The 17,169-nt window shown below is 54.9% G+C and overlaps 6 protein-coding genes across 6 annotated transcripts; 3 read left to right on the top strand and 3 right to left on the bottom strand.

Moving 5' to 3' along the window:
- Nucleotides 1-1,688: 1,688 nt before the first annotated feature.
- Nucleotides 1,689-4,986, top strand: ISF_09681 (alpha-mannosidase; the record flags this gene model as incomplete). The annotated part of the gene is made up of 2 exons (XM_018853282.1): nucleotides 1,689-1,834; nucleotides 1,893-4,986. 2 exons carry the CDS (start codon nucleotides 1,689-1,691, stop codon nucleotides 4,984-4,986), a joined length of 3,240 nt encoding a protein of 1,079 aa, XP_018699531.1.
- A 320-nt stretch (nucleotides 4,987-5,306) lies between these two features.
- Nucleotides 5,307-6,761, bottom strand: ISF_09680 (Protein kinase-like domain protein; the record flags this gene model as incomplete). The annotated part of the gene is made up of 3 exons (XM_018853281.1): nucleotides 5,307-5,890; nucleotides 5,949-6,534; nucleotides 6,642-6,761. 3 exons carry the CDS (start codon nucleotides 6,759-6,761, stop codon nucleotides 5,307-5,309), a joined length of 1,290 nt encoding a protein of 429 aa, XP_018699530.1.
- Nucleotides 6,762-7,124: 363 nt separating this feature from the next.
- Nucleotides 7,125-8,891, bottom strand: ISF_09679 (hypothetical protein; the record flags this gene model as incomplete). The annotated part of the gene is made up of 3 exons (XM_018853280.1): nucleotides 7,125-7,168; nucleotides 7,755-8,643; nucleotides 8,709-8,891. 3 exons carry the CDS (start codon nucleotides 8,889-8,891, stop codon nucleotides 7,125-7,127), a joined length of 1,116 nt encoding a protein of 371 aa, XP_018699529.1.
- Nucleotides 8,892-9,912: 1,021 nt separating this feature from the next.
- ISF_09678 (Heterokaryon incompatibility) lies at nucleotides 9,913-12,000 on the top strand (the record flags this gene model as incomplete). The annotated part of the gene is made up of 1 exon (XM_018853279.1): nucleotides 9,913-12,000. One exon carries the CDS (start codon nucleotides 9,913-9,915, stop codon nucleotides 11,998-12,000), a length of 2,088 nt encoding a protein of 695 aa, XP_018699528.1.
- A 1,651-nt stretch (nucleotides 12,001-13,651) lies between these two features.
- Nucleotides 13,652-15,347, top strand: ISF_09677 (Major facilitator superfamily domain, general substrate transporter; the record flags this gene model as incomplete). The annotated part of the gene is made up of 4 exons (XM_018853278.1): nucleotides 13,652-13,994; nucleotides 14,053-14,150; nucleotides 14,212-14,754; nucleotides 14,811-15,347. The coding sequence occupies 4 exons, from the start codon at nucleotides 13,652-13,654 to the stop codon at nucleotides 15,345-15,347; spliced, it is 1,521 nt and encodes a 506-aa protein (XP_018699527.1).
- Nucleotides 15,348-15,629: 282 nt separating this feature from the next.
- Nucleotides 15,630-16,658, bottom strand: ISF_09676 (Fatty acid hydroxylase; the record flags this gene model as incomplete). Its single annotated transcript, XM_018853277.1, has 1 exon — nucleotides 15,630-16,658. The coding sequence occupies one exon, from the start codon at nucleotides 16,656-16,658 to the stop codon at nucleotides 15,630-15,632; it is 1,029 nt and encodes a 342-aa protein (XP_018699526.1).
- Nucleotides 16,659-17,169: the final 511 nt, after the last annotated feature.

Here is a 17,169-nt window from a genome sequence, read left to right as displayed (position 1 = left end):
GTTATTAGTGGCCAGTATCACTATGGCTGCCACAATCCGCTCTTACTCTAGCGCTGGGCTAGACTGGAATTCTGCGAATTTGAGATTGTGTTATTGAAGAATAGAAAGGGACATGGATAGTCTGGGTTATCTGGATAATCCAGATAGCCATATTATCCATATTACCCAGAGAATCCAGAGAATCCAGACTACCTATACAGATAATCTGGATACCAACGTCATTTCGTTGCGCCGACTGCTTCCCTGGCTCCTGCTTGGGATAGAGTGGTAGGTGCAACGCAACAGACAGCGGCTCTTGACAAGATTGCAAGACGAAAGGAACTCTAGACGTCAATTATCTCCCCTCCTTTTTCTTTTGGCTAATTCCTAGCTATCATGGTCAAGCCGCCGTCCATCAACACCACCACGCAGCACTGATTGGTGACCAGCATTTCCTACCCTGTACCTGTCTTACCTTTATCCTCCGAGCCGACGACTTGCATCGACGACCGAATATCGCTACTCTTGGACGTTTTCTTCATCTATTTCTACATACTGTTGCATCCGAAATGACGGCAACTAGGACGCCCGACCGGCTCGCGATGGGGTAGGTTGAACAAGATGCCGCTGTCTGCCTGGTCCACTCTCTCGACGAACCTGTCACTATTGTCACCACAGCCAATACCTTGCAGCCACCTTCGGGTACCGGAACAGACCCGTTGTGGCCGGGTATATTGCCCGTCGAACATACGATTATTTCCCTTTTACCTGGGCGTCCAAAGGACAAAGTGAGCTCGGTATCCGTACCGCCTACTCCATCTTGGTTGGGGTAGAATGAGCCACCTGGCATTTTTGACCAGCCTGCGAGAGAAGCCTCTCACCGACGACACATCCTGAGCGAGCAATTCGGCTGCAGAAGAGCACAAAACAAAAGAACGCATGGATGAAGCATGGATGACTGGTTCAAGGCAATGCCGACCTGCCCAAACAGAGCTGGTTTCCCCCACCGCTTAGCCTTCGCTCGCTACCGCCTAGTACAAGCTCCTCCGAATGCCCTGTGCTTCGAGCTTCTGTGAACCCTGCCTACAGCACCTGCAAACCCCCCACGGATCCTCTCGGCTTAGTGGCTTTAGTGGCTCCCCTTCCCCGGCTTCGAGCTCCCAGATTCCCTCGTCCAATCCACAAATTCGTCGTCACAAGGTTGCATGGCTCACCTTATTCAGGTGCTTTTAAGCACCCCGCCTGCTCACTTCCAACTCTCCCTTCCCCTAACCTTTTCTTGTCCATCTTCTTCAGCGCGGCGGCATCAACTTGAAAGAACACCTTTCATCCTCTTCTTTCTTCCCGTCCGCCCCGTCCCACATTCTGCGATTCTGCCTGTGCTCGCGCCTTTGTTTGGACAGTTGAGATTATCTAGATTATCCAGAGTATCCAGAGTATCCAGATAATCCAGATAATCCAGACTATCCAGACTATCGAAATACTCCAGATTACCCAGACTATCCAGACTATTCAGACCATCCATGATCAATGCTTACTTAAACTCTTGACTCGACAGTCCAAACGCAGCCCTCACCACCGCCCTGCCCGCCGACTGCCCGCGCCATTCCACCACCGCCGGCCTTTCTCATCCGTTACCGCCACGACTTCGTCGCATCTCCAACAGGTCTGCCCCTCCTGCACCCGGCCACGCTTTCGAAGTTGATACTATGGGTGGCGGCCACGATCACAAGAGCAGGGGTGCCTACCCTGTCTTCGCCGACAAACCCGTCGGCGTCGCCAAGACGAGCATTCTTCAGGGTCGCATCGATCCCTTCTACAAACCTGGCCAATATGAAAAGGTCAATCTCTTGGCGTACGTCCACCCGCTGCCGCCTTGGCCCTGCCATCTTCCCTCTGCTGACCCTCTCTAGTAACATGTACAATGCCCGATACTCCGGCGAGCCCACTGTCAAGCTCGCCGTTTGGGCCGCTCCTGGACAGGATCGTCCCTCATTCCAGGAAGCTGTTTCCCACGAGTTTGAAAAGGCTCATATTGGCGATGCCTTTGGACCCTCGTGGACTACGCACTGGTTCCACGTCACCATCACCATCCCCAAAGCGCTCGCCGACGAAGAATTTGTCATTCTTGAGTGGGATGCCAACAATGAGGGCATGATATGGACCGACGACGGGATGCCCCTCCAAGGTCTCACTGGAAACGGTGACCGGATTGAGTGGGTTATCCCCGACGACTTCCGTGACGGCAAGGAGCATGTCATTTACATTGAGATGGCCTGCAATGGCATGTTCGGCAATGCCCCCGACGGCACCACCGACAACACGCCCCCCGACCCCAACAGGTACTTTACCATCTCCAAGGCAAACATTGCCGCCGTCAATTACCAGGCCCGTATGCTTCTCTTTGATATCTGGCAGATTGGCGATGCCGCCCGCGAGCTTCCCGAGGACTCGGCTGAGCAGAACAAGGCACTGGCTGTCGCCATGAAGATTATTGATACTTTCCAGGTCGACAACCAAGACTCCATTCTCAAGTGCCGCAAGATTGCCCAGGAAGTCATTGGCCCCGACGTCGACTCGCATCGCGTCTACGAGGTCGGCAAGAACCCCACCGTCTTCGGCATTGGCCACTGCCACATTGACAGCTGCTGGCTCTGGCCCTTTGACGAAACCAAGCGCAAGGTTGCCCGCTCCTGGTCCAGCCAGTGCGACCTCATGGAACGATACCCCGAAGCACATTTTGCCTGCTCCCAGGCCCAGCAGTACAAGTGGCTCAAGACGCTTTACCCTCGTGCCTTTGACCGTGTCAAGGCCAAGGTTAAGGAGGGCCAGTTTCATCCCATTGGTGGTAGCTGGGTTGAGCACGACACCAACATGCCTAGCGGCGAGTCCCTTGTCCGCCAATTCTTTTACGGACAGCGCTTCTTCGAATCCGAGTTTGGTTCCCGCAGCCGCACCTTTTGGCTGCCCGACACCTTTGGCTACTCTAGCCAGCTGCCCCAGCTTTGCCGACTCGCCGGCATGGATCGCTTCATGACCCAGAAGCTGAGTTGGAACAACATCAATAACTTCCCTCATACCACCTTCATGTGGGTCAGCCCGGACGGCAGCCAGGTCATCTGCCACATGCCCCCCTCCGAGACGTACACCTCAGAAGCCAACTTGAGTGACATTCGCAAGAGCATCTCCAAGCACAAGACGATGCGCACCGACAGCTCCTCGCTCCTCGTCTTTGGTAAGGGTGACGGTGGTGGTGGTCCCACCTGGCAACATCTGGAGAAGCTTCGCCGCTGCGCCGGCATCAGCAACACCATTGGTGGTATTCCCAAGCTCAAGCTTGGCCTCTCGGTCGATGACTTCTTTGACCGTCTGACGGCCAAGGCCGACGCTTTCCCGACCTGGTACGGCGAGTTGTACTTTGAGCTCCACCGCGGCACCTACACCACCCAGGCCAATAACAAGTACTATAACCGCAAGGCTGAGGTCATGCTCCGCGACATTGAGCAGCTTGCCACCATTGCCTCCATCAAGAACAAGTCTTACAAGTATCCTACCGAGGACATCGATAACATGTGGGAGACTGTCCTGCTCTGCCAGTTCCACGACTGCCTTCCTGGCAGCTCCATAGAGATGTGTTACGACGACACCGACAAGCTCTACGCCGACGTCTTCAAGACTGGCCACGCCCTCCTCAAGGAGGTTTACCAAAGCCTGAATGCATCGGACCTCCGCGCCTCTTCTGTCCAAGAATCCGTCGTTCTCAATACTCTGCCCTGGCATCGTAAGGAAATTGTCGAGATTTCTGAGACCGAGGTTGGCGTCGCATGCGGAGACGGACAGCTACTTCCCGTTCGATCTTTCAAGGTACAGAGCACTGAGTCTGCCGTTACCGTGCGCCAAGTCACCAAGGATCAATTTGTACTCCAGAATGACCATTTTCGGGTTGAAGTTGAGGGCGGCTGCATCACATCTCTCCATGATCGTCTCAACGACCGCGAGATTGTCGAAAAGGGCACCAAAGCAAACAAGTTTGTCATTTTTGACGATATCCCCATCTACTGGGAGGCCTGGGATGTCGAGGTGTACCACCTCAACACCAAGAAGAACGTGCAGTACGGCGAGACTCGTATCCACGAGGCCAAACCTCACCGCGTGACGCTGGTGACAGACATTCAGATTAGCAAGCAAAGCTCCATGAAAGCCTACATCAGCCTCTCTGCCGCTCTCAAGGGCCAGTCTTCATGGGTCGAGTGCTCCGCCGAAGTTGACTGGCACGAAAACTCCAAATTTCTCAAGGTGGAGTTCCCCGTCAACATTGTCAACACTGAAGCCTCGTACGAGACCGCCTACAGCATCACCAAGCGTCCCACTCACTACAATACCAGCTGGGACATGGCCAAGTTTGAGGTGTGCTGTCACAAGTTTGCCGACTTGTCAGAGCACAACTATGGTGTTTCGATCCTCAACGACAGCAAGTACGGCTTTGCTACGGCTGGCAAAGTCATGCGTTTGTCCCTCCTCCGCTCGCCCAAGTCGCCCGATGAGCACGCAGACATGGGCAAGCACAATATTCGCTGGGCCATCCTCCCTCACAAGGGCACCCTTTCCTCGGCAACTGTTCGAGCCGGCTATGCTTTTAACTCGCCCCTCAAGATTCTCTCGGCGCCCAAGACCACCATTGAGAATCTCGGCAGCGCCCCGATCAGACTGGTTAATGTCGATGAGTCTGCGTCGCTGATTTTGGATACCATCAAGCGCGGCCACGATGACGAGGATGTGAGCCGTCGTGAGGGTCTTTGCGTCAATCCTGGAAAGAGCATCATTGTCAGAGTGTACGAGTCACTAGGTGGCCACAGCCGAGGCACGATTGAAACGAGTTTTGATGTCAAGCGCGTGTCCAAGTGCAACATTCTCGAGGACGAAGGCGAGGACGTGCCGTTTAGCGGGGGCAAGTTTGCGATCAAGCTGCGGCCATTTGAGGTAGCCACCTTTAAGCTTCAGCTGTAGGGCGATAATGAAGTAGGGTGCGCTTGCGTGGAAGTTTGAGCGACACTGCGACGAGAAATTGCATGGTTCATGGATGAATTGCATGTCATAGCATTGCTAGCCTCTATCCTGAGTAAATATAAAAGGCACTCCCCTAAGGCTATCCTGGCTATCCTGGCTATCCTGGCTATCCTAGATGATGAAAACGTGTGTAAAGACTGGCTCGTCGTAACTCAATGTTGAAAGGCTAGTATGAAACTGCAGCAACAACAAAACAGAATAACAGTTGCGATAATACACTGGTACATGGTAGACTGCATGCAAGCATATATACTGGGCAATTACGAGTCGTAATCCCCGTTGGGTAGGTTCTGAAGGACGTTTTCCACCATGGTGATTAACTGATGAATATCAGGACGTTCAGCCGGCTCGACCTTGAGACACTGGCGGACAATCTCGCGAATGGGCTCGCTGATGGCCGCCTCGCCGGAGGAGCCCTCCCCGGCACCACCACCACCGGCGGCGGCGGTGCCCCCGGCGGCGGCCTTTGCCTTGGCGACCTGGATGCTGTTGACGCGCTTGGCGCCGTTGGGGTACTGGTCGGGGAAGCGCCAGTCGCCGCCCATGATGCAGAGCGAGAGGGTGCCGCCGGTCTCGTCGGAGCGCATCTCAAAAGGGGACTTGCCGACGAGGCAGGCGAAGAGGGTGCAGCCGAGGGACCAGATATCGACCTTGGTGTCGACGACGGTGCCGGTCTGGACGTCGAAGAGCTCGGGCGCGCGGTAGGGCATGGTGGAGTGCTCGGCGGCGGTCTCCTGGATCTGCAGGGCGACGGACTGGGAGGTGACGGGGATGGGCGAGGGCGCGACGGAGCCGAGGTCCATGAGTATGGGGTCCGAGCCGGAGTCGTCTATCATGATGTTGCCTGGGAGGACGTTAGCAGGGTAGAGGTGATGAATGGGGGTTGGTTCGTATGGACAAACCTGGTTTTATGTCGCGATGCGCATAGGCTTTTGTCTTGCCGCCTTGCCCAATCTGATCTTCCGATTCCATGAGGGGTCTCTCTTGCTCCGTCTCCTCGTCCTCCTCTGTGCGTTTCGTGTTTCCGCGACTGGCCGTGCTGCTGCTGCCACCGGCCGTGCTCGGACCGAGCCGGTTGTGATTGTCGGCCTCGTCGCCCATCTCCATGCGCTCGGTGGGCGGGGCGTGGTAGTCGTGCATGGCGCGGAGGGCCTTGCAGACGCCGAGGAAGAGGGTCATGAGGTGGCGCTCGGGAAACCTGGAGTGGTTGACGAGGTTGGCGTTGATCATGTCCTGGAGGTTACCGCGGCGGTAGTAGGGCAGAAGGACGTAGACGGTCTTGGTGGCCTCGTCGGCGCCGCGCTCGGTGGCGACGGCATGGTCGGCGGCGGAGATGATGTTGGGGACGTGGCGGAAGAGGCGGTAGGCCTCCACCTCGCGCATGGCCTGCTGGACGGACTCGGCGCCGAAGGGGCAGCGGATCTTTTTCAGGGCAAAGTGCTCGTTTGTGGAGAGGTCTTGGACGAGGTAGACGTAGGAAAAGCCGCCCTGGGAGGGTTTGCGCGTTAGAGGGGCCGTCCGTTGACGGAATATCGGGACGGCATGATACACGAGGGTATGTGTGCGTATGGAAGGGAGGGGGGCGGAGTGCTCACCTCGCCGAGTAATTGCAGAATCTTGAAGCTGCGACTGTTGACTTTGAGGGTGGGAGAGCCCGGGAAGCAGCTCAGGCAATTGCCGAAGGAGTAGAAGAGGTCTTGGATTATTTGCGCCATTGTGACGACCGGGTTCTTGATGGGAAGAAATGCGCGCAAGATCGAGTCGTATGTTGCTTATCGAGGAGACGGCGAATGATATCCGAATTGCGCGCCTAGCAGAGGATGAGGCGTGCGTAGCACCTGTCAGCGGATGGACGAGGTGCGTGCCCAGGTCGGTCAGCTGTGGCGCTGCAGGCCAGTTGCGTGTCGTCGCGTCGTGTCTTGGCAAAGGGGACGAGGCAGAGATGAGGCAGCTCAGCAATGGCGACGGGGTTGCAGTCTTGATCCGCTGGGTTTGATGGCGGCTGCAAATACTCGGGGTTTGTGAATGTCTGAGTTTGGGCTGTTACTGTCTGCTCCAATTGCGGTAACTAATCAATGTTAGCTGTTTCGTTGTGGCGTCTTGACTTGGAAAAAGTGGATAGCTGCCAGGTAGTTAGTAAGCGCTGCCAGCAGGCATTGCGCCTTACAAGTACAGCAGCTTGCGGGTTGCGTGGACAGCGCATGAGCAAGTATCTTACCCTGTAACGGCATCATGATAACGCGACAACGTACTCGGCGAGGTTTACGTTATGACTCTGCATTAACTGGTAAACCATTTTCTCATTTTCTGATGCTAAACATGATTTTATTCTTCAGCGCGATGCCTCTTTCGACCAATGTAGTCTTGCAGGTCTGCATATGCGCGCAATTCACTGCCCTCCTTGAGCTTTCTCCAGCGTTGACGCGGCATCGGTATAGTAGCGCCCATGTTGGTTGCAAATAAATGCCTACCGGAAAAAGGGGGAATCCTGGGTTCTCCTGGAAAAATCCTTTGAGTTCGGCCTCCTCGCTAGTAAACTCTGATTGATCCGTCAACAGGGAGCTCCCTTCGCTGCTTGACTCTAATAGATTCCCATCCTCACTCCCGTCCACATTGTGTTGACTCCTTCGTCCACCCCCAATGATTGATAAATTCAACATCACCCAAAGCATCGCCATGAGCATATAAAGGATATAAATTGTAGATACTCTGATGAGCACTGCCGCTGCTGCCGCTGCCGCTGCTGTCGGTGACGTAGTTGTTGTCGTTGTGTTCAAATTCCATAGTGCAGTCTTCGTCATTGCTGTAGTCTGAATCATCATCCGACTCATCCTCATCAACCCAGCTTGCCAAATCGTCGCCTCTCCAAACACCACCGGCGACAAACGCAGTTAGTTTAGGAGGCTCCAAACTTCTGACACCATCTAGAAAGTCGTTCCAGCAAGTCACAATCGACGTGCCAGGCGGTTGAGATTGAAGTTCCGTGCCGAGAATATCCGTGACCTCACGTACGAAGCAACGATCAAGATGAACCTCGCGAAGCTCTTCCCTATGATCAGCTAGGAAGTTGAGCAGTTCATGACCGGCGGTGCAATTTTGCAGCTCCAAAAATTGCAGTCGGGGCATGTATCCTGGTCGAAGCGGTAGCTGGGCACAGATGGTGTCGTACGGGAGCAGGCCGAGCACCGCTGCTGCTGATGCGCGTAGGCTCAAGGACTTGACATTGTGCATGTGACAGAAGAACATCTCGTCCATGTGTCCGACCACTTTAGCGTAGTAGCGAGCAGTAAGAACGGTCGGGCCGTCCGTGTCGCCGTCACCCAGCACGCGAAAGTTGGCCGCTTCGAGTCTTGAGAGGAAATCGTGAAATGAGCGGGTTCCGAAGGCCGATGTCCACTTGGGTATGAATCGATCAACCGTAAGCTCCGTCATTGACATGTTCAACGAGAGGGCTCGCCAGGTCTCGTTCATTAGGGCGCGCCACTGATATTCTTTCTCTGCTTGACGGATAGCGTAGTGGTCTTCTAGGTCCCGGAAGAACCCCTTCATGCATCCCCATGTCCAGGGCTGGGCGTGCCCTTTATGGACAAAGTTGAACTTGAAGCGGATGGCTGCCGATCGCAGCCTAGGCATTCCCTCGCCGGGGGTAGGGCGGGCGCGACGTGCTCATCCTCGCATTCGCTTGTGGCAGTAAACTGGATGTGGGTGGTGTAGGTGCCGTGAATCTTGACGGCGGCGAGCGTTGCTGCAGCTGTCGCCTCTTCGTTGGAGAAACGAACAGTCTCGAAGATGCGTGGCAGCAGTTTTGTGCGCAGTGTCTTGTTGGCACAGCTGAGCTGGATCATGTTGTGGAGCCTGAGGTAGCTTATTATGACCTCCAAGGTTAGCTCTAGCGGTAGGCAGGTCAACTTGGCCATTTTACGCTCCTTTTCTTTCTTCTTCTTCTTTTCTTTTTCTTCCACAGCCTCGCGTTCCTTTTCTGAGGTTGAATCGGGAATGGCAGCAAAAGATATTTTGTGTTTCGAATAGCGACGATGTCTGCTTCCCTAGGTAAGGCTCGAACGGATGCGAAGATTGTTCCAACTCACCGGCAACCCCCCAAGCAAGCTGCCAATGATCAGTATGGGCATGTTGTATCCACGATTTTCGCTCTTGCACATTGCATGCAGAAGGGGGAAAATTCAACAAAAACTTTCAAACGGACGAAAAATGATTAAGTAAATAAAAAACCTAATAACGCAGGATTGTTTTCCTGGTCAATCAATAACTTAGGGCTGGTTCGACGTTTTATAGGGCTAGTTGGTATCTTGGTAGCGGGCAACCTTAGTACACTTGTAGGTACCTCATAGGTAAGTATCATCGTTACTAAGGTGCTGGTACTCCTAAATGCCGATGTATGTATGTACCAGGCGGAGGGGTGCTTTTGGACAGGGCAAAAATACTCTGCTAGTCTGGACATGTATTTTTGCCATGTTGTGAGCCTGGAGGCTTCGACACGTTATTTTACATACAAATTTTCACTGTGAAACGTCCTAAGCCACTAACAAGCTATCAACATGGCGAAAATACATCTTGCAACTTGATACGACTTTTTAGCCATGTCTAAAAACACCCCCCGCGCGCGCAGGTACTTATGTATGTACAATGGGGTAGGGAAGGAGTTCACCGAATCTACAGTACACCTCAGGCATCAAGCAACCCTGGCAAGGCATCATGTAGTAGATTTCTTGCTCCGTCACCAACACCTCACATCCACAGAAAATACAGAAATTCATCCATGTCAGCACGCGGCGACACATGAGTCTGCTCCATTACCCTGGTTAGCATTAGAGGGTACGGCCCTTCCCTTACATACGCTTCGATAGCATGGCCTCCCGCCTGGGCTGCTCAGACCAATGGTGCCAGCGATGCAAACGCCTTGATCTCGACGACCTTTTCCGCGGCCGCTGGAGCGAACCAGAAGCCAGAAATGGTCTCGCCATTTTTGACGACTATGCTGCCGTCAGCATGGATCCTAATTGCGCGTTCTGCGAGGCATTGGCGTCCATTGCCAGTCAGGATAACCAGGTCAGTGGCTCGGGTCCCCCTGGCGTGGGCCGATATTGCCTCTACTCTGTACCAAGTCTTCTTGCCCAGCAGCCCCTGAGCCGGCCCGTGATGCGCGAGCTGGGCACTGGACAGCTGGCCGACCAGGTGCTGGGGCGCGCCAAGAGCCGACGCGATGCGGCCTGGCTCCTTGTTCGCAGGCTTCATGCCTCCATGCGTCCCTTCTTCCTTATAGATGCGCCACTCTCGGCGCACCGCAATGGCTGCTTGGCCGAGTCTTCGCCCACCTTCAACGGCGCAGGGCTGCGCGTCCGCCGTATTGACCCGGACAATGCCGACTTCGGCGCCATGAGGGAGTGGATAGACGTCTGCATCCACCGTCACGGGCGCTTCTGCGGCGGCCTGACGAGAGGGCGTACACTACCGCGTGGTTTCTCCGTCATTAATTGTGCCACGCGAATTTTGATGCCGCTGCCATCGGGCGCAAGCTTCGCGGCGCTGTCGTACGTTTGGGGCGCTTCGAGTTCCGCCAACAGTTCCGCGCCCGTTAGGCTAACCAATCTTCCACAAACTATAGAAGATGCCATCACCGTGACAACTCGCTTGGGCGTCGGCTACCTCTGGATTGATAGGTACTGCATCCCACAGCACGAATGTGAGGAGAAGCGTGAGCAAATACAGAACATGCATGATGTTTACGGCATGTCGTACGTCACCATCATTGCAGCCGCTGGAAACGACCCGAGCTACGGCCTGCCGGGCATCAGCAGGGCAAGAAATCGAGCGCCCACAGTAGATATCTGGATGAAAAGCAGCAGTACTAGTTCTGGTCGCCGAATCGTGTCGACGGGCCGCAATGTTGAGGAAGCTATTCGAGGCACAACATGGGCGACGCGCGCATGGACGTTCCAAGAAGGTCTCGTTTCTACCCGGAAACTCGTCTTTACCGACGAACAAGTATACTTCCACTGTACGCAGCGAGAGTTTCGAGAGACCATTCAGGAGGAACGAACCCTGGTAGCCGAGACGGACAGCAGCTACGGCGATGCCATTGGCACGCCTTTTCGATGCGAGCTTCTCTACTCTGGCCTGGCGGAGCAGCCACCGCGTCTGGAACGGCTTTTTGACACGCTGCGAGACTTTTCTACTCGCAGCATTAGTTTCCAAAACGACTTCCTGAATGCAGCATCGGGGATTTTGAACCTCTACCAGCAAGTCTTTCCGGATCGTATGCGGCACGTGTGGGGTCAGCCGTTACGATATGACGCACAGCGCACCGTGAGCGAGATGATGGCCTCGGCGCTTCAGTGGGAGATTGGCTTGGGCGCGAGGCGTCGAGAAGTTTTCCCAAGCTGGTCATGGATGGGCTGGCGAGGGACCATGTGGAGCCAGAATCTCGAACAGGAAGTGCCGCCGAGTCAAGTTTCGGTACAGTTGGAGCTACGCGACGGCCGTCTGGTGGACGAAAGGGACGCCAAAGCGTGCATGGACGACCCGACCCGATTTCAGAAGCTGCTAGGACTGCTCAGCAGATGCATCATTATTCAGACGGACTCGGTATACTTGCACATCCACGACATCGATCCGACGGCCAGTGTTGATCTCGCCAACAAGTGGGAACCTAAATTTTGTAACAAGGCTGGCACGAGGGATTTTGTGCCCAAGCATGACCCGGTCTACTTTCTCAAGGTGACGCAAAAGGTGGAAGCCGGGGATGAGCTGCACAGAGAACTGAGTGCCGGCCGCGTCTGGCTAGGGCTGGTCTTTGCGCACACCCACTTCGTCCTCGTGGTCAGGGATGTCGGGTCGCATTATGAGAGGGTTGGGATTGTCCAATACTCGGCACCAGACGATGATCAGAAACTGGTCGACTTGTGCCAAGAAAAGCGGAGGATCCGCCTCGGCTGAGGTGTAGTGAGGTGGTTGCTTTCTGGTAGAGCGCGCGGCAAGGGGTTTGACGACATCAAGCGAATGAAGGCTGACGAAAATGAATAGCAAGACCCAGTTCTACCCATGGTTGCAATGTCCCCGTCTTTTTCGAAGATAGTATTTTTATCAGCGGCCCCATGCCTTGTTGCTGTTGGAATGCATGATGACCACTGACGATAGCCCGCTCGTGATTGTCTGTGCGGCGCAGCGGGTTGCATTGCAGTGCGAGTCACTTGGTGGCACCATAAGTAATTGGATCTACATGACAATGTGCTGTTTCTGTTCTGAGGGTAACCGCGCAAAGCTCACCTTCAAGTCAAGTTGCAGATACGATACTCGTACCTTCAGATTAAGCTCCCTAGCACTCCCGGTAAGTATTTCGGTAAATGCGTTAATTTCAGCCTCATCCGGCACTCGTGGGTAGGGTGATTTCGGAGCCTAGTTTCAACTAGTTCTAGTTCTAGTTGCTGCATAGGAAAGGCTTCACCAGAGCTCAGGTCAAGGCCACGGGCTTGGCGAGGTTAGTTGGCAACCCTTACAGCGTCTCCGCCGTATAAACTATTGTGCCTTTGCGGGGACGGTTGAACGGCCCCATCAAGAGGTTGGGGTAATGGGGTCAAGCACTGAATCAGTGAGGGGATATTCGCTGCCATGATCCATCCATCTGCTAACCTGATCCTAGGTATATCTGCATTGCCCCGGATTCGGCAAACAGGGTTTCATTTCCACGTGCTAGTCCATCCGCAGTGCGACCTATCGAGCTCTCTGTTCCACCCAAGCGAGATCACTTGTCATTGGTCTCTATTCTCTATTCATGCCACCTACCGACTCGACTACAAGCTTGCCCCTCCTGGTATATCTGGCGGCGCAATAACCCTGTGAGGCTCTGCGCTGTGGTGCAACGCCACCAGCGAGGAACCTGCGCCGCAAACAGAATCCCGCACTCTGGGCAAATTGGGAGCTGTATAAATTCCTTGGCCAGCATAGTTTTCAGCGGAACATATCGGCCTTGGCCATTGAAATAACGCTCCCCCCCACGTACCTGTTTCGCCTTTTGCGCGGGGGAGATGCCTCATCAGGGAGTCGAGGCCTCCGCCACATCTTGGCCAACCGCCACATCTTGGCTCCTGTGCGCCATCACGGTCAACCCAGGCGACTCCTCGACCCTAGGACATGGCCTTGCTGGATGGTGGCGCCATGCATGCGGGGGAAGCGACTTGTTTTGCCCATGTCCTGATTCAGTAGCAATGGTGTGTGGATCGAGACAGCAGCCAATCAGCACAATACCGACTTCCCAAAGATCCTACAACAACAGGGCTGTATCAGACCACGGCTTTTGAACAGTTATCATGTTCGCGTGCAGCCTCAGCTCTATCTTGGCAATGGTCGACCTCCACGTTGTTTCACCGCCTCCTTGGCCATCTGCTGCTAAATTCTCTTGGCCTTGATTGTCTCGAATCGACTATAAAGTTCGAGGGCTCGCTGGATCTGGTGACTTGGTAGCATCATAGAACTCCTCTATCAGTTTCTCCGCATCTTTTGGTACACCATACCGAAAGGCAATATCTTCTGCTGCTATTTTGTCCGACTCCTTACTTCTATTCACGTTGAATCTCAATCTCCTATCGCCATGGCTCAGCCGGAGAAACAGCAAAACGAGCCCATGGTTGTTGAGGATGACTATCCTCAGAAGAGAGTCCCTCAAGTGGAAAAGGTCGACTATTCGGGTGCCCATGAGAAGACCGACCCCAAGGAAATTGCCCTCGTCAAGAAGCTAGATCGATGGATTATGGTAAGTCTGTCACTCGATGATCTCTCAAACGGCGGCAAACGAGAGGTCAGGTTCAAGGCTAACCCAGAACCACAACAGCCAATGCTATGGGCCATGTACTGGCTTAATTATCTTGACCGCAATGCCATTGCACTTGCACGGCTGAACGACCTCGAAAAAGACCTGAACTTGACCAGCACACGTATGCAGCTTCCGGCTCCCGGCCTCCTGCGAAAGACAATATTAATGCCAAACTTCAGAGTACCAGACCTGTGTATCCATCCTCAACGTCGGCTATATTCTTGGACAGATTCCTTCCAACATGTTCCTTACCCGCACTCGTCCGAGTCGCTACATGGTAGGCTGCCAGACTGCCGATCCCTCCTCGTGCGTCCTTGCACTAACCTCATTCCTACCAGGGAGTTATGATGATGCTCTGGGCCATCGTTAGCGGTCTCACAGCTGTCTCCAAGGACTATATTGGTCTCCTCCTGACGCGCTTCTTCCTCGGTGTTACAGAGGCGCCATTCTACCCCGGCGCGGTCTATCTCATCTCCATCTTCTACACCCGCAAGGAGGTCGCCACGCGAATTGCCATCCTCTATACTGGCAACGTTCTGGCGACCGCATTTGCCGGACTGATCGCTGCGGGCATCTTCCACGGCCTGGACGGCGCCGCGGGGCTCGCCGGGTGGAAGTGGCTCTTCATCCTGCAGGGTGCCGTGACCTTTCTTATCGCCATCGGCGGCTTCTTCCTGCTACCGGACTTCCCGTTGACCACGTGGTGGCTCACCCAGGAGGAGCGGGAGCTAGCATACAACCGCATGGAGCTGGATACGGTCGCCAACAAGGGCGAGACGAGCGCGTGGAAAGGTCTCCAACAGGCAGCCAAGGACCCTGTGGTCTGGATCTTCTGCTCCATGGCGCACATGCATCTCGCCGCCAACGGCTTCAAGAACTTTGTAAGTCTTTGGCGAAAGACCGTGGATGCGACCATATTTTCTGACGACTCTTGCAGTTCCCTACCGTGGTGCAGACGCTCAAGTTCAACACGACCATCACGCTGGTGCTCACCTGCCCGCCATACCTCATCGCCGGCGCCGTCACCATCCTCCTCTCGTGGTCGTCGGGCAAGATGAACGAGCGCACGTGGCACATTACCGTGTCCAAGTCGGTCGCGGTCATTGGTTTTGCGTGCGCGGCGGCGACGCTCAACACGGTCGGGCGCTACGTATCGATGATCATCTTCACCATCGGCACGTACGGTGTCAACAGCTTGATCCTCGGGTGGTGCGGCAGCGTGTGTGGGCAGACCAAGGAGAAGAAGGCGGCGGCGATCGGCATGGTGACGACCATCATGAACATCAGCTTCATCTGGACGCCATACCTGTGGCCCAAGAGCGACGAGCCCCGATACGCGATCGCGATGGCGAGCAGCGCGGCGTTCAGCATCGCAACGGCGCTGTTGGCGTGGGTAGCGAAGGCGATTATGCTGAGGCGCAACAAGAAGCTGAGGGCCAGCGAGGACGAGGTGACCAATTTTTATGTCCACTAGTTAGAAAGGGAGGAAATTTAAGTTATTAGTTGTATTTTTGCTCCTTGTTAATTGCAGCGTGGTCCTCGATGATGGGTTAAGTAGGCTGACTGCAGACTTAGTGTCAGCGGCGTGGGTGGTTCATCCGGCGCTGTCGTTGCAAGACCAACGCTGTACGCCAAGGCAGTTGTAGTTGATATCAAATTACAATGGCCGTGACAATGAAATTAAAGTGCAAAGGTAAATGCGCGAAATTGAATCACAGTAGTCTAATTGTGTCAAGTTCATCTTAACTTGGCTATGCTAACTCAGAGGCATGGGCACGAGCTTCCCGTAGTCGACGTTGTCTTTGCTCGCCTCCAGTCTGCTCGTGCAGCTGCCAAACAGGCGATCCCATACCCGCGTCTGCTTCCCGTAGTTGAAGCTCTTCTTCCAACCCTTGCGGTGATGCAGGTCGTGGTCCTCAAGCGCCAGCTCCATGTCGAGCAGACCCAGCACGGCCGAGATGGGCGACGGGACGATGCCGTGGACGCGAAGGCCGCAGTGGCCCCAAACCTCGGCCCAGGTGAGGTACTCGAAGCATATCCACCACTCGTAGAAGCCGAGGGGCAAGCCGACGGCTCGAAGGGTCATGTACGTGAGGAAGGGGACGATGAGGATCTCAAGAATCTCCTGCTCGTCGTCCGCGAACCCGGAATGCACGGCGGTAGGATGCTTAGCCAGGTGATGGGTTCGATGGTACTTCCACAGGCCGGGAATCTCGTGGCAGGCGCGATGATACGTGTAGAAGAAGAAGTCCAGGGTAACCCCGTACAGGCAGAGCTTGAGGAAGAAGGGCGTCCAGGTGCTGGTGTCGCTCAAGGCGTCCAGCGGCGACACCTTGGGGTCGTAGGTCAGCAGCACGGCCAGGACCATACGGAAGCCCGTCGTCTTCTCCAGCTCGCCGATGATCTTCCACGTTCCCGTGTTCGGGATGCCGTCGCGAGCGACCGCGCCGTCCAGCACGCCGTGCTCGTAGATGAGCCCGCGCAGGAGGCGCACCTCACGCACGGCGATGAGCTTGTACGCCGTGTAGTAGAAGATGATGGCGGCGACCTTGCTGACGGGCCAGCCGGTCAGGGAGACCCAGGCCTGGTGCAGGAGGAGCGGCACGGCGGCGAAGACGAGGATGTAGCGGTGCTGCGACCAGGCAGGCATGAAGGGAATCTTGTCCGTGGGCGCGAACTGGGGCGGCGGCTGGTCCGGGTAGATGGGGTACAGCTTGAGGTGATCGATGACACGCTGCGCGCGGTTCCAGGTTGAGGGATCGGCCTTGGGCCAGTCCGAGACCATGGAGTGTTGGTTGTGTTGTTGGGCTCTGCCCATCTTGCCGGTGTTTTTGTTCGCTGCTGCGGTCAGGGTTGCTTGAAGGTTGACGATGGGAAGAAGTACAGATCTTTAGCCAGCCATGTTAACTGATGAGTTTCCAAGGTGTTGCTCTACTTGGCTTGTGACGATGATGGATGGGGTTGGACGGCACTTGGTTGGTGGATGCAGTTCAATTTTTTTGCCGAAGGGGGCCGAGCAATTGCCCCGATGGTGCGGTTCAGCAACAGCCAAACCCGCGCCGCTAAACACTCCGCTAACCAACAATAGTAATTAGTTGGAAATGTGCCCTCTTCCATGATCCACAAGACGGGTTCGGAGACTTCGTAATCATAGCTGCCAACATCACATGCATAACATAGAATGAAACAGTTGACATTGTAAACACTAGCAACCTAAAATAGGGCTTTTCTGCAGAAGCTAGACTGACAGCTACATACACCAAAAGTATTGCCACAGATTTAGGAATCTGTACAGA

This window comes from Cordyceps fumosorosea (assembly GCF_001636725.1).
Source record: "Cordyceps fumosorosea ARSEF 2679 chromosome Unknown scaffold_64, whole genome shotgun sequence".
Lineage (NCBI taxonomy): Eukaryota > Fungi > Ascomycota > Sordariomycetes > Hypocreales > Cordycipitaceae > Cordyceps > Cordyceps fumosorosea.
This window is presented reverse-complemented; position numbering and strand designations above follow the sequence as displayed.